Below are 14,564 nucleotides of genomic sequence, written 5' to 3' on the forward strand. Positions count from 1 at the left end.
TTCAAGACACTTCTTCAAAATTATTTGGGGCTCTTTGATCAACCAGTCTGGTTGTGAGAATCTGCAGAGTTACAACAGATATGCATGTCTGCAAACACACACGTGAAACCCCCTCCTCCAGGCTGGACAGTCATCGATGCTGGTAGAGGAAGCGTCCTGGCAGGAAAACAGCGCGTTTGACACCTGAAGGCACATACAAGCCAGTGAAGTTTGCCTGGATGACTCAAATGTGGCACTTGTGCATTCTGAATCCCTTGGCAAGGGCTAGGAAAAGCCTTCCATCTTGTACAACTGCTTGCTAGAAAGCAGGGGGGCCCTCTGAACATCCCTGCGGCCCCTCCGAGAGCTGAGGAAACACCGGGAAAAAGCGGCCGCGGTGTGCTGGAGCCCCTGGCGCTGGCAGTGCACGGCCCCTGTGCTACGCACGAGCCACGGGGAGCCCCTGGAGAGTGGGAGTGCCGAGGGGTGAGGTTGCTCGGGGTCGGCAGCAGTGAGAGGTTCCCTGCTCCTGGTCGCCTGCTGATGTCCAAAAATCCCTCCTGTGGTCGCGGCTGCTGGCTTAAGCTCGGGAGCCATATGAAGCTGCTGCCTATTGCAAGGAAGGGCCTGGCCAAGGACAGTGCTGCCTTATGTATAAAAATAAGGCTTATATTTATGTTTTTATATATGACTTTTCTAAAAGTAGAAGGCAGGGAAGGTGAATCCAGCTTCTTTGACAGTTAATGATACTGTTGACAGCAAGGAAATAATGAGCATCAAGCTAGAGCCCTTTCAGGATTTAGTCAGTACCTTTTTCCTTGTTGAATAAGGCAATTACCTGCTTTTTGCTATGCTTCTTGGTATTTATCTTAGTGGACCTTCAGTGAACAGAAGATCAGTAGAAAAGAACTAAAATACACAAGGAATTCTGTCTCTAATAACATTTGGACATTGGAGACATATCAGCTAAAGTGTGATTTGGTATTATTTTCCTTGCAGCTGTGGATTTTTCTTCTTGCCATCTTGCACATGGAATCACCACTTTCACCTTTGCAAAGTGTGTCTAACTGTGAAGTTGCATTTCCTCTCTGGCTTTCTTCAGTACAAGATGGTGCCGTTGTATTTTGGGTCCTTCAAGCTCAGCTATCTTTTGCTTTTTTTGCAGTAATCCAAGTATTTCCAGATTCCTTCTCTACTGCCCGAAATATTTAGAACTGTTAATGCAGTTTTGTGTTTGTTGATTTGAGTTTGTTTGGGTTTTTTGTAGCTGTTGTCTGTTTATAAAGCCTTCAGCACAACTATCCCAAAGTGTGGCTTAAACAGTTTTCCCTCCCCGCCTTTAATTTGCTCAAAGTCTTTAGTAGCATAAAAAGTTCTGTAGAAAAAAAAAAAAGGGGGGGTGGTGGGGTGGTGTACCAGAAAGGGCACATTAAAAAGGACGGTATGGTTCTGGTGAATTTAAATTGATCTGTACAGCTTGTTTTGAAACAAAACCTTCAGCTTGTCTTAGAAACAAAATAGTTTTGTATGTTAAAAGCAAACAGTTTTGGAGTCTGTGCCCTTCTTGTGCAGATTTGTTTTTTCTCTGCGGAGGGTGGAGAGTGTATTGCAGGAAACAGAGCCTTACCATTGTAATGCCTGTTCTGCTGGGTGAAACATGTCAGGACCATGAGCTGCACAGCGATAGCAAAGAGCAGGATTAAGAAATTGGGAGCGGTTCCTCCTTATCCTCTTCACTCTCATCCTTAGTATGTGGGAAGAGCTAGAAACTGATGTGCTTAAACCTAGTGACTTTTGATAAACAAGACAGTCTGCTTCCACTTAAATACTGCTCAGCTGGGAGGAGAGGACTTAAGAAATTCTGGAGTTTACAGGAAGTCTCCCAGCTTCCCTGTCTGACTTTTGCAATAGAAACCTAAAGGTGGTGATGGAATGACTTGTGTTTTTTGTCTTATTTTCCAGTTGGCCTGCTGCTGCGGTACTGCCACTTGTTCCTTGTGCTGCAAATGCTGCCCCAAGATAAAACAGTCAACCAGCACCCGCTTCATGTATGCTCTTTACTTCATCCTGGTGACTATCATCTGTTGTGTCATGATGTCAACAACAGTAGCTAACGAAATGAAAACGCACGTAAGTAGGAAGATGAACCCACTGCTACCCCTGGAAGGAAATGGGGTTCCTTCCACAGCTCTTCATGTATAGGGGTGCTCCCTCAGAAGAGGCGGTCGATTCCTTCCACCCATCCACTTCCAAACCCAGATGGGATGATTTTCCGTGCTCAGCCTCTTCCTGTCAATTGCTCACCAGTTGAGTGTGTTTCACAACAGGAAGAGTCACGGATCACAGGACTAGCAGCCCTCCACCTCTTCCATTGTGCGGAAACCCGCAGTGAACCCATCCCAGGTTTGCTGTGTGGGTAGTGCCACTAGGGGCTGTTAGGGAGCATGTTGTAGTAGAACAAATCGGTTCAGTCTAACGTTGAGTTCACCTCTGGCAACTTGTTTAGTGGCAGAAGCAGCAAATTAGAAAATAACTCTTCAAGTGTTGCATTTATAATTTTAATTCTGTGTTCTTGGTGCTGTGTGACAGACTACTGCAATGCACAATGCTGCGGATCCTTTACAAGGGGTTTTCTTCAGTGTGCGTTGAGTCATCATGTTCACATGGCCTCTAACCACAGCAGATATTGTTCATCTCTAATTGCCTTTTTAATTAAAAAGCTTCAAAAGCATGAAAGGAGCTGTGGCTAAAACTAGATTTTAAAACTCAAGTTTCTTTCAGAGTCTTAATACAATGTTCCTAAGCTAAATGCTCACCAGCCTGCTTGCGGTCAAACACTAGACCTGTTGCACTACATCTTTGATTTAGTTTCTTAAGCCACCCAAGTTGCTCTCAGTAGCACAAATCCTCTCTTGCCCTCTACAAACTACAAGAAAAGTCTGTTTTTAAGTAGAGGGAACAATGGCTGGATTGCTTAATTCTTAAAAATTAAGTTTCTGCACCAAACTTGGCATCGGGCCTGCTTCAAGGTTGTGAATGTGCTTGCCCTGGAGGTTCAGAACGCTTCCCTCGCTGCGGGCATCTAGTTGTTTTGTGTTACCCTCCCAAGAGGGAGTCCCGCTGCATGCACAGTTAAGGCTCTTTCCTCGTTTAACCAGTTGCTGGTCAAGTTGATGCCCGACTTACCTTCTGCACTTGACTTTCAGTTGTCTGTGAAACACTTCCCTCTGCAGCAGCCCACATCCAGAAGCTGGTGGTAGCATCCTGTACCTGCAACACCGATGAACCAGTGGGCTTATGTCGGGGCTAGTTCGAGGGTTTCTGTGCTCTGCTGCCAGTGACCTTTCTTTCTTCCCATTGTACCCTCTTTGTATGTTCTGTCCCAATTTTCTTCCATTTAACAGCGCTTTTCTTGAATTATCCTAGTGCCATCATCTTACCTCTGGCCACCAAAAGCTGCTGACAGCCCTGTAAGAGCGCCCAGTACATACATGATGCTTGCCTGTGAGCTGCGACTTAAAAACTGTTCAACATGTGTGTGCTGAAATTGCTTGCCAGAAATTACTTTGACTTACTAGATGCTTAGCTTGGCAATAAAGTGAATAACCCAAGGAACTCAAGTGTGTGGGAGACAAATTACGTGCTCATATCCAAATTTCATAAAGTCATTTTCCATCAGTAGTGTGGTTTTAATGCAGCTTGTATCCCTAACAAAAAACTCACTCTTTATCCAACAGAAAAGTGATTCAAGAAGCCTTCAACAACATGCTTCTCAGTATTGCCAAATTTCTTTTCCAGTTCGTAGTCTTGAAAGCTCAGTGTGGGAAGAAATGGCACAAAGAGTAGCTGTTAGTGTGAAGTGGAAAGATAATCACCCTCTTAATTTAGAGCATTTGATGTCTTTGAATGGGAAATGGACCATCTGAAAGTAGGCTTTCTTTATCTGTTCTCTAATTTAATAATTATGCTCAGGGCTATTAAAAGTTCAAAGACTCCTGAAGCTAATTCAGCCCAGTTGTAATAGAGTGCACCTTGAAAATATTTATTCAGACTAACCAGTCTCAGCTTCCCAATGATGAACTGTGTTTTGCAAGTGCTGGGTACTTACTGATTCCTTCGCTTTTGGCTGGACCGTGGAGCACTCCTAGCTCCTGAAGCCACACTGTAAGCAAACACTTTGCATGAGGCTTCTAGGACCTCACCTTCTCTTTCTTGAGAGACAGAATTTTAAATAATTTTAATTAGAATTTTTAAAATTTTGTAGTAAAATAAAAAATTAAAATTTAAAATTTTAGTGCAGTCCCTTTGGAGCCATAATCTTGGCAGGGAACCATGTGTCTGCTTTACCAGTTTAGAGTTCAAATACTCATGCTGATGTTACGTGAAAGGACTCTCTCCCTTGTCAGTGAGAGGTTTTTTTGGTTGATTGGCTATAAATTCCCAAGTCTAAAGTACTTCTAAAAGTATTTATTGTAGCACTTGGTCCTTTGGCTTTATTTTGAGAGGAAGCAACAGCAAATGTACATCTTTTATGGACACCTTAAACAGAGACTTTAAAAAAATGTTTATATTTGGTTTGCAGTATTTATCTACCCCCATGGTCATGCATTCTGTTTATTAAAACAAGTTTAGGACAGTTTTTCAGTGCCAGACTCTGCCGGTGCCAGCCCAGAGCTGGGGACCTGCTCTGTGCCTTGCAACATGTCTGGAAAAATGAGGCACTGTCCCAGGGAGGACAACTTTCACTTCCTCACCAAAGTTGGCAGGTAGACGAAACCATGTGTCAGTGGGAGGACACGGTACCTGTGGAGTATTTGGTTATGGTTTCAAAACCTTGGTTCCTAATCTAACCAGCAGCATTTTGAGGACATTGTATTTTGTGGTAAGCCTTAAGAACTGAACAGTGTCTTTTGGGGGGGAGTTTTTTCTCTGTTGTTTTCATTCTTCTTCCCCATCTCCTGAGCTGTTCCTGCACCCATGGAACACCAAAGGAGAGAGGCCCAAAGGGTTAAATTCTGAAAAATGTGCAAAGAAACCAAGGCATTTGTGTTTGATCTCTGAGGAAGAAGCAAGAGGCAATGGAGGGGCAGGGAAGCAGTGGATAGTTTTGACCAGGAAAATATTTTTAATAGTAGCGTGTAGAATAGATTTCAGAAGAGCAAGGTTGTGTATCAAGGCAAAAGATGGGGTAGAGCATCAAGCAAGACATGAGAGCCTCAGTGATGGGGACAGAAAGACAGAAAAGACCAATGTGCAGTTACACAAAATGATTTAGAGACTTGACTCTGTTCCAAAATGAAGAAAAGCAGGACCCAACTTGAAGAAGTGCTTCTATGCCTTGATCCATATATTACTTTCTTCCAGTTATTCTGGTTTTTTGAAAAACAGGTACAGCTTTACTCACAAATGTTCTGTTGAAGCAAAACCTTGCATTTCACAGGCTTTGAAAGAATAATGGAGAGAAGAAAAGGGAGAGAATTGTTTTGGTCTGTTGAAATAGTGTTTTGTTTGGTTTTCTTTAATTAAATTTTTAGTGTTAAAGCTGTTTCAAAACGAGTGGTTTCACCCTGGAAATATCCATGTCCTACTTAAATAATGAAAAGAAAAATAAGAAAGATGTTTCCAGGAAGACAAACACCAGTAAAAACCAGTTCAGCTGTGTCAAAGCAGTTCAGTTCTAGATGGCTACATGTTCTGGCAGAGCATGCTTTCAGGCTTGTTTCCCCAGCCGGGTTTATATCTTGGCCCTTAACTGCATTATAGTGTGTTAAAAACCAAATTTTCTACCAAAAATGAGTTTTTTAAGTGCAGATGCCCATTGCCTATTTCTGATAAGAATTTAGCCATAGATGTAAGATGGCGTGTGTTTTGGTCTGATTTTTTTTTTTGTTTTTCTATTCCATTTCTCAGCTGCTCAAGACAGGTGGTTTTACCTGTTTTTTTGCCCTTGTCTCCCCACTTACACAAATTTTCTTCCATGCTTCCTCCATTTCCATAGCAAAGTTCATCTGCCACATTCTTCCTCTGTTGGATGAGGACATCCAGATGAAAGAGTCTCCTTCAGGCCCATTTCTACACTCTTCTTCCTTCCTATTCCCCCTCTGATGCTATTTCCCATGCTCCTGCATTCACATGTTTGGGTGCAGACAGGACCAAGCTCAGAGGTGACCAAGCCCCAGCTGGCTGGAGCCTGGACGCAGTGTGGCCGTGTTGGCTTGCTGCTTCCACTGCATTTACTTCGGGCGCCAGGAGCTCACAGTGAGGGGAAAGCAAGTTCAGGGCAGTCTGTCCCTGTTTCTGTAGATGTTGCTATCATCTCAAAGGGTTTCACTGCACTTGGAAAATTGCTGACCTTGCTGTGATAACATCATTGTTTGCGCAGCAACCGAGGCATTTACGTTATCTGAGCAGATACTGAGTTTCTGCAGCTAGAACGCTTTGACCCATACTCATAGGCCAAAGAATTTAGCTTATGTTGCTTTTAAAGGTATAAAAGTAGATGTTTCACTATATCAAACTTGGCAAATAACTAATCCGTGACTTTAACAGCTGGCAAAACTACCCAGCAAATGGAAAGCCTGGTAAATCACATAGGCTGGACAGGCTGCTCAGCAGCTGAACATGTTTCAGAGATACAGAGTTTAAAATTAAAAAAAAAAAAAAATTAGTCTTTTTTAACTTTCAGTGAAGAAGTCACATGAGCCTTGATAAATTGTTCCCAGCAGTAGACCGTCCTCTCACGAAAACATGCCCTTTTCATTACATCAGCCCTTTTGTCCCCAGCATTGTGCTCGTGTTTATTATCTGCTGGGATCCCCAAGAGTTTGGTTTTATTCTTGTTTTCTTCCTTCAGGATCATGGGTCTCCAAAAAGGGCGTTCAATCCCACAGGACTATTCCTGTGGCCATCACTTATTACTGCATAGTGCTGTGCATACTACATGGTGGCTGAGCTCTTTGTTGCTTGTGTAGGCACAAACCAAGCTATTGTTCTTGTGAATCCATCCATTTTCTCTCAGCCAGATCTGTAAGGAAATTACTACTAAATGGAGAAAAGAACATATAGGGTCAAAAATCCCATCAAGATCTCTGTAGAAACCGATGCAATTAAAGAAGACGCCCATTTACAGTTACCCAGAGATCTGTTTTTAATCAACTCGTCAATTAATCAAGTTCCATGGTACTTTTTTGTTTTGTTCTATAAGTTTCATAAGCAAAATGCTGCTTGGTACCAAGTACAGATCTTACAGAAATCTGTCTCCTTGGTCAGTACTATTGTCTATATCAAATATCTAATTTTCTCAGAAATATTGGTAGTTCAATATTATACATCTTTTTAATCTCTGCTGACTGATGGTTATTATAAGCAAATAACTGGAAAGCATTAATTGATAGCCCAGTTGCTTTCCCTGGCATTGCTGTGGCCCCTTGGCTTGCCCTGGCATCACTGTGGCATTGATAGGTCTCTTAATTATTCCAGTCAATCCATTTGCTGGTTTTGAATGCTGGCACGTTTGCCCAGTCTGATGTTTCATTGCCTTTCAAGAGCTGGGAAAGGCATCGCTGGTGCTCCAGACAGTTTCTCAGGAGCTCTCTAAAAACTCTCGGATGCAAGTTAGCCACAGCTATTCGTTTGCTGTCCAGCTTCTTACACAGTGGCTACTCATCTCTGAGTTGCTTCTGAAAGAGTGTCTCAGAGTGGCCCAGCTCGAATCCATTCTTGTAACACCACGCAGCTGCCACAAGACCTGCTTTTCATCTCCTCGGCTGGTTCTGGCCCACCTAGGAGCAGCTTGGTACTGGAGTTAGGTTTGCTATGCTTAGCACAGCAACTCAGTGTTACTGTGAGCTGCTAAAATACTTGCTCTTTTTGGGAAACTGCTAGGAGCGTTGTTAAGCTCCTGACTGGTTTGGGTTGCTGGCACGTGATGGGAAGTTGCATACCCTGCTGAGGGAAGCAGGCTTTCAGAGCCTGCTGGCTGGAAGCCGGCAGTTTATGTGTTTCCTGCATCTCGGATGGCTTTCTAGCCAGCTGGGAACACTGCCTGATTGCTTGCTCTCAGGTCCTGTTTGTTCTTGCCCTGTCCTGGTTTTGTGTACTGACCTGCCTGCTGAAGGAAGGAGAGACCCATCTTTGCTAATTTCTTGGAAATGTTCAAGGATGACGTTGCCCACAATCTTTGTATATTTTTCCTAAGCAAAATCTGGCCTGGCTGAATGCTTTCTGAAGTCAGATTCCTATTTCCTTTGCCCGAGTTATTTATTTGTGCATGTTGTGTCCTGGCACACATTGTCTTCTGTCTCCTCCTGTTACCTGTGCAGGTAGCAGCGATCAGCTCCAGGGGGTTTTGGTCTCACCAGCCTTGGCTGAAGGCTGTGAGTGTACAGAGAGGCCATTCTTCCTTTGAAATGAACGGTGGCTTTGTAATTAAATGCCTGTATTTCTGCACAGCTGAATGACTCCCTGGCTGCAAGGGGTGGTGTCTGCACAGAGGCACCCCACAGGAGCAGGTCCTGGCCACATAGACCTTTTTTGAGTGCCCAGCATCATCTCCGCCTGGAGAAACTGAAGCCAAAATGTGCAGCTGTTTGCTTTCCCCTCGTGGCGAGAGCAAGACCTCAAAGGCAAACATTTAATGAGTCAAAGGAAAGGTGGAATTTTCCTGCCTTTCTGTTAATTTAAAACAAAATCAGGGCAACCGGCACAACTCCCTTTCGGAGGCTGTGATGGAGGGGAGGGGGCTTGCTGCCCCTGTGCCGCTTGGGTGTGCTTCGGTCTACATTGCCATCAAGGGCAGCACGAGCCAGAGCTTCCTGCCCTGCAGCCCCATTCATGCCCCTTCGGCTGGTACAAACACCACTATGTCTCATGTACACTGGATTACTGAAGCCATCAAAGTCTTCTGCTGTAAAGCATGGGAAAAAGGGAGAGGGTCCCCGGGGTGAGGGGATAAGCAGTAAGGGGCAGGGATGGCTTAAGCCAACAGAGCTGAAGGAAAGGTAGGTGGACTTGTACCCCAAAATGTCTGGAAGGAGTTGAGAGTTGAGGCTCTGGAAAACCCAGTCTCTTGTGTTTTACATTTCTTTATGTCCCTTGAACCCTTAAATCCAGCTTGAGGGGTATCAAGAATGAAAGCTGTTAAATGAAGCCAGTGAAAAGTCAGTGGTGCATAGATGTAGACATGCTTAGTTACAAGGAGCCCTGTGTCCTGTCTAACAGCTTGTAACGTGTTCTGCTTTTCAGATTCCCTTCTACAAGCAGATGTGCAAGGGTATTCAGGCGGGTGAGATGTGCGAGAAGTTGGTGGGATACTCTGCGGTGTACAAAGTCTGTTTTGGAATGGCCTGTTTCTTCTTTTTGTTCTTCTTGTTCACCATCAAAATTAACAGCAGCAAAAGCTGCCGGGCATACATTCATAATGGGTGAGTATTTGTTTGATTGCTTAATTTCCACTTCTCTTTACAGGTTTATGCTGCCTACTTTCCGGTTGGTTGTAGTACTAAGCAAAAAAAAAACCCAAAACTGCTTTTGTCAGAAATAATGCAGGCAAGTGAAAACTAACTAAAGTGGCAATCAGTCATCAAAGGCTGTTTTTTCTCTTGTAGGGCTTTAAATAGAGATTTCTCATGGTACTTGAGTTGAAGACATCTAATTCCTATTATAACCAGGTGGTTTTTTTTCCCTCTCATCCAGATTCTGGCTCATTAAACTTATACTTCTGGCAGCAATGTGCTCAGGAGCCTTCTTCATTCCCGATCAGGACACTTTCCTCAATGGTACGTCCTTCTTGTTTTGTTATGCTGCTTTGTTCTATGTTACCTGGTGAGTGGTTATAAATCCTAAAGGTCTGATCAACGTGAATATTGCAGTATTTCTTCAAGTAAAGCCAGTATAGTCCCGGTGCAAAGGGAATATTTGGAGCTGTTTGGGGAGAACTCTGTGTGCACAGAGCACGTGGTCTTCGTGTGAATGTGCAGTGAAGAGCATGTTTTTTTCTGACCAAGAGCAGGCCAAATGGGTAGGTAAAAATACCACTGCGGTGCTGTCTTGCAAATTCTTTAAGAAAGCAGGGAGCTGTAATGGTGCATAAGAAATTGTTTACTCAAGAACTCAGAGACACATGTCAGTTTGGCTTGTGCAGGTAGCTCTGCCGTAGCGCAGCAGCTGAGGTCCGTGCTGCACGGTGGAGAGGTGCCAGTGCTCAAGGGGGCATGGTGACCTGCCGGGCACTGGTGTTTGCTGCCTGGAAACCTGCAGTGCCGCAAGAGAATTTGGGATGTTATTAGCTTTCAGGCTGGTGGCGTAAATGCAATAAGGTAAAATTAGACTTCTTGGGGCATATTGCAAGTGCTCTGCTGAGGGTGCTGTGTCTGAAGCGTTTCCAGTTTTGGAAGACGCCCTGGCACCACAAAAGCATGCTGGGACTGGCCCAGTGCTTAAATGTCAGCTCTGGGGGGGCTTCTCACAGGCCTCTTGTGGGCTAGGAGCAAAAATCCCGGTGATACTGAGATGAGTTTCTGCTCTTCAGTTTGCCAGGTACTTGTAAGCCCTTAAGCTGTTGAGTCTGGGCAGGTGAAAGTCGCGGGATCAGTAATGCAAAGGAGCGGTTGTGTCTGCTGCCTGCTTCCACTACAGATTGCTTGGTTACCTGTGTTTTCAACACTAATCTCCTCTAGTGGGGGTGTTTAAAAAGGGGGTGAGGAAGGAGTAACTCAAGGGAAGAGAATAGAGTGGGCAGACATACTATGAGCACAGTACTCTGGGAAACTAAGGTAAAAACCACTCAAGTAAACCACTGATAGGTGTAATTCAGCTTCTTGCTCTTACTAGCTGTTTGTTTGGTCCTGGTTCAGTTTGATGACCCAGAAGTGAAGAGCTCCTTATTCCTATTCCTCTCCTCTGCAAAGTCACAGGATGGCTGTATGTGCTTGTCCTTAGTCTCTAATCTGTTTGGGTTAGAAAGATGTAGCAGTGCAATGTGTTGTACTCATGAGTGAGAGAGACTGCCTATGATCTTTGCAAGTGACCCTTTCCATGGTAAAAAGTCGTCAAGAACTGAAGTGTTTGGGGAAAAGGGAAAACAGAACTTTTTGTGCTGATTAGAGTGCTGTTTCTCAACAGCAGTCTAACCTAGTGTGGAGATACAGCATAACAAGCTTTCTTCCCTAAATTAGCCCTTGACTTTTCTGTCTGAAGCTGTATTCTGCGCATCCTGCTAAACTGTACTCCAGTCAGCCCCTGAATTTGAGATTTACAGATGGTTTGGGTATTGTGTGGTTTTGTTTTTCCATTTTTTTCACTCCCATCAGGAAACCTACACTGTTTTTTTTCCGGATTTTTTTGGTTAGCATTCTCCCAGTTTGCTTAATTTTTATTAAAAAAAAAAAAGCTCTTGCCATGCTTCCCATGCTTAGCAGTTTGTTAATCATGGAGGAGGAGTATTACGTGCAAGAACTACGTTTGCGTGGGCTGTAGTGTTAAATCCACACTGGCCATGCTAACCTTATCTATGATGGATCCATAAAACATCCCACAGTGTCCTGCCTGTGGCAGTGGGAGATCCTGAGTCTGACTATTTAATTACTCACTCCATTGGTGGCCTGCTTTTTCCTGCTTTACCTCTCCCAAACACGCATGCACACCTTGTTCCCTGCCTTTTTTCAAAAGGAAAACACAATGGCAGGATATGGCTGAACTTTGCTAATGCACTTCATTGATCTTCTTCACTGAAATCAGCTGCATGCCTGGAGTCTTTTATAGGCTATGCACTGCGCAGCAGCACAGGCTGTACAAGCTGTATATGCAACTAAACATTTAAATAGGTGTCTGTATTTCCTCAGAAACTTCTGATGTTGCACATAAGAGATCTGTTGTCCGAAGTATCCAAACAGCTACCTAAATACAGTATATGTAGGTCAATGGTTAACTAGTCAAATAACCTGTCTTAAAACTAGGCAGTGAATACCAAAGTGTTCCTGTCTCTTTGGGAGTGCCTCAGGACAGCATTTGTAAATAGATAAGCCCCACCTTTGTTTTTCTGTGGTACTGGAATCGGGAAGGGAAGAAATTGCCCTTTTTAGTACTGGGTTCCAGTACCTTGCAATTTCAGGGTTTAGATTCCTGTGAAATGCCTTCACACCACCTCCCTCCTGCCAGTCACAAATGAAGGTTTCATTATTTTCTGCCTGAATATAGTAACTCATAGTCTCCACAAAAATTCTCTAGGTTAGGGAAACTCAGTAAATATCCTAACAGGCTTATTTTGAAAGTGTAGCAGGTTGCAAGCTGAATTCATCACGGAGCTAATCTTGACTTAGCTGAGCTGGCCTTTCAGCTGAAATCTCTCATCTCCTGCTACATCTGTGGGCTTGAGGTATTCAAACCATGTAACAGCTTCACTGCATAGGCAATAATTCCATCGCAAGGGAAATGCGACTGCAGTTTGACCTATTTTCTGCCTCTCTGCCTTGCAGCCTGGCGCTACGTAGGAGCAACAGGAGGTTTCCTTTTCATTGCCATTCAGCTCATCCTGCTTGTTGAGTTCGCACACAAATGGAATAAAAATTGGTATGTGTTGGGCAAGTAGTTATTTGCATAAAATTCTGGTGGACTCCTGAACAATACATTTCTCGTAACAAAGAATTTAAAGGTAGCATGGACGCAACTTCTGAAATACGACACTTTAATGTCAATATTTAGAGCTGTTCATCTTTGGTTCATTCACTTTCTCCTTCTCCAGCAGAAATGTTTCCTCCTTACTCACTTCTACTCTGCTGATTTATTCTTAACCTAAATTGCTCAGCTTCTAATAAGTAGTAGCATGTTGGGATGTAAAAACCTCTTACTTAAAGTTGTTTTATATTTTATATGAAAATATACCTGCTAAGAAACAAAGTGGTGCAAGAGAATAAAACTAGATTTGCAAGATGTAACAGTGAAACTGTCTGCAGTGATGTAAACTGGTAAATCCTGCTTTTTTGTGTCAGCTTAATGCACATCAATTTTTTTTTTCCTCAACATGAGAACTGCTACTTTCTCTTCAGCTTCTTTGCTTTCATCTAAATATGCAAGATTCCATTATCAACCCACATATACCCCATTTTGGCATTGACTTAATTTCTGGTTTAAGCATATTTGCTATTACCTTCCTAGCCCTTACCCTCCTATCTATTTAAAATATTTAAATTGTCCTCCCACATACACGCAGGAACTCCTGCCTCTACCTCCACCCTTTCTGTCTCACATTTCTTCCTCTACAAACCTTTGCGGTCCTCTCTTGTTCTAGGTTAGCATACTGACTGCTAAGGAAGAGTTTTAGCAAACTTTTGGGCTTTGTTAGATGCCTGTTTTCGGGGAGGAAGAGGTGAGATCTCCTTATACCACAGATATTTTTACTGCTAATTACTGTAGCTGCTTTTCTGTGGATGAAAGATTTCCAGCAGCAGCATTTAACTTTAGCACTCTCTACATTAGATACTCTTTTAAAATGTCATGTTTCCACAGAACAAAACAACAAGAACAAAAAAAACCCAAAAAAACCTTCCATGCACCAAAAAGCCCTTTGTGCCAAAACAACTTTTTTAGTTGCTACTCCTGAAAAAAAACAGTGATCTTTTCAAAAGGTGTTTGGAAGGTGAAGAGGGGAAAACAAGATGGACCACGCTTTAGCTGAGGGAGACTAGTGGGATAGACCCAAATGGAGAGGAGGCTTTTTGAGCAAAAGGGTAGTAAAACTGTCACGGTAGTGCAAAGGGCAGAAGAGAGGCTGTGCCAGGCAATATGCCTTTGCTGTCCTTGTGTGAAAAGCACCACTCGCTAGCTGAGCCTGGGGCACTCCAAGTTGCTGCGGAGGAAATCCCTGAAGTATTGAGCTGAGATGTGTTGATGGGCTGATCTCAGAGGTTGGGAGTTCTTGGAGTCATGCTGGGCTATAATTACAGAAATAGCTGGGCATGATAATACAGGAGATAAACACTAATGCTAAAGAATATTCCCCTCTATTTCATGGGAGGAACCTTGCAAGGGCCTGTGTTGGTGTAATGATGTACACATGCTGCAGGAAAGTAAGCACTGTCTTTGAGGGTATGAACTATTCAGCTATTCGAATTTTATTTTTTGGGGAAGGGAAGATAAAGATAAGGTGCTTGTCTCTCTCTCCCCAGGACTGCAGGTGCAAACCACAAGCAGATGTGGAATGGTTTGCTCGCCCTGGTCACGCTCATCTTGTACTCCGTTGCTGTGGCAGCCCTGGTCCTCATGGCTCTTTTCTACACGCGCTCAGAGGGTTGCATGTACAACAAGGTCCTGATCGGTGTTAACGGTGGCCTGTGCCTCTTTGTGTCACTGGTGGCCATATCACCCTGTGTCCAGAATCGTGAGTCCACTGACCTCTTCTCCTCCTGGGTTTCTGGTGCTGCCACAGTTGTGTGCCTGGAGGCATGAGTCACGTTCTGGGCAGAAGGTCTCATGATAGTTCAGAGCTGGTGCTGATCTTGCCCCTGTCCCTTTATCTGCACTGTGAAGTGCTATTGCTAGTCATCAGCTCAGCTGCTAAAACTACAGTGATGTGAGACATTTTGAGTGTG

The 14,564-nt window shown here is 43.7% G+C and overlaps 1 protein-coding gene across 1 annotated transcript in view; it reads left to right on the forward strand.

Moving 5' to 3' along the window:
- Positions 1 to 14,564, forward strand: part of SERINC5 (serine incorporator 5) — a 43,626-nt gene that overhangs the window by 11,956 nt on the left and 17,106 nt on the right. The window contains exons 2-6 of the mRNA XM_072859461.1: positions 1,942 to 2,109; positions 9,223 to 9,401; positions 9,673 to 9,755; positions 12,453 to 12,546; positions 14,142 to 14,353. Coding sequence (XP_072715562.1) covers positions 1,942 to 2,109; positions 9,223 to 9,401; positions 9,673 to 9,755; positions 12,453 to 12,546; positions 14,142 to 14,353 — 736 coding nt within the window. The remainder of the gene's footprint in view (positions 1 to 1,941; positions 2,110 to 9,222; positions 9,402 to 9,672; positions 9,756 to 12,452; positions 12,547 to 14,141; positions 14,354 to 14,564) is intronic.

Source organism: Ciconia boyciana, chromosome 4, assembly GCF_034638445.1.
Source record: "Ciconia boyciana chromosome 4, ASM3463844v1, whole genome shotgun sequence".
Lineage (NCBI taxonomy): Eukaryota > Metazoa > Chordata > Aves > Ciconiiformes > Ciconiidae > Ciconia > Ciconia boyciana.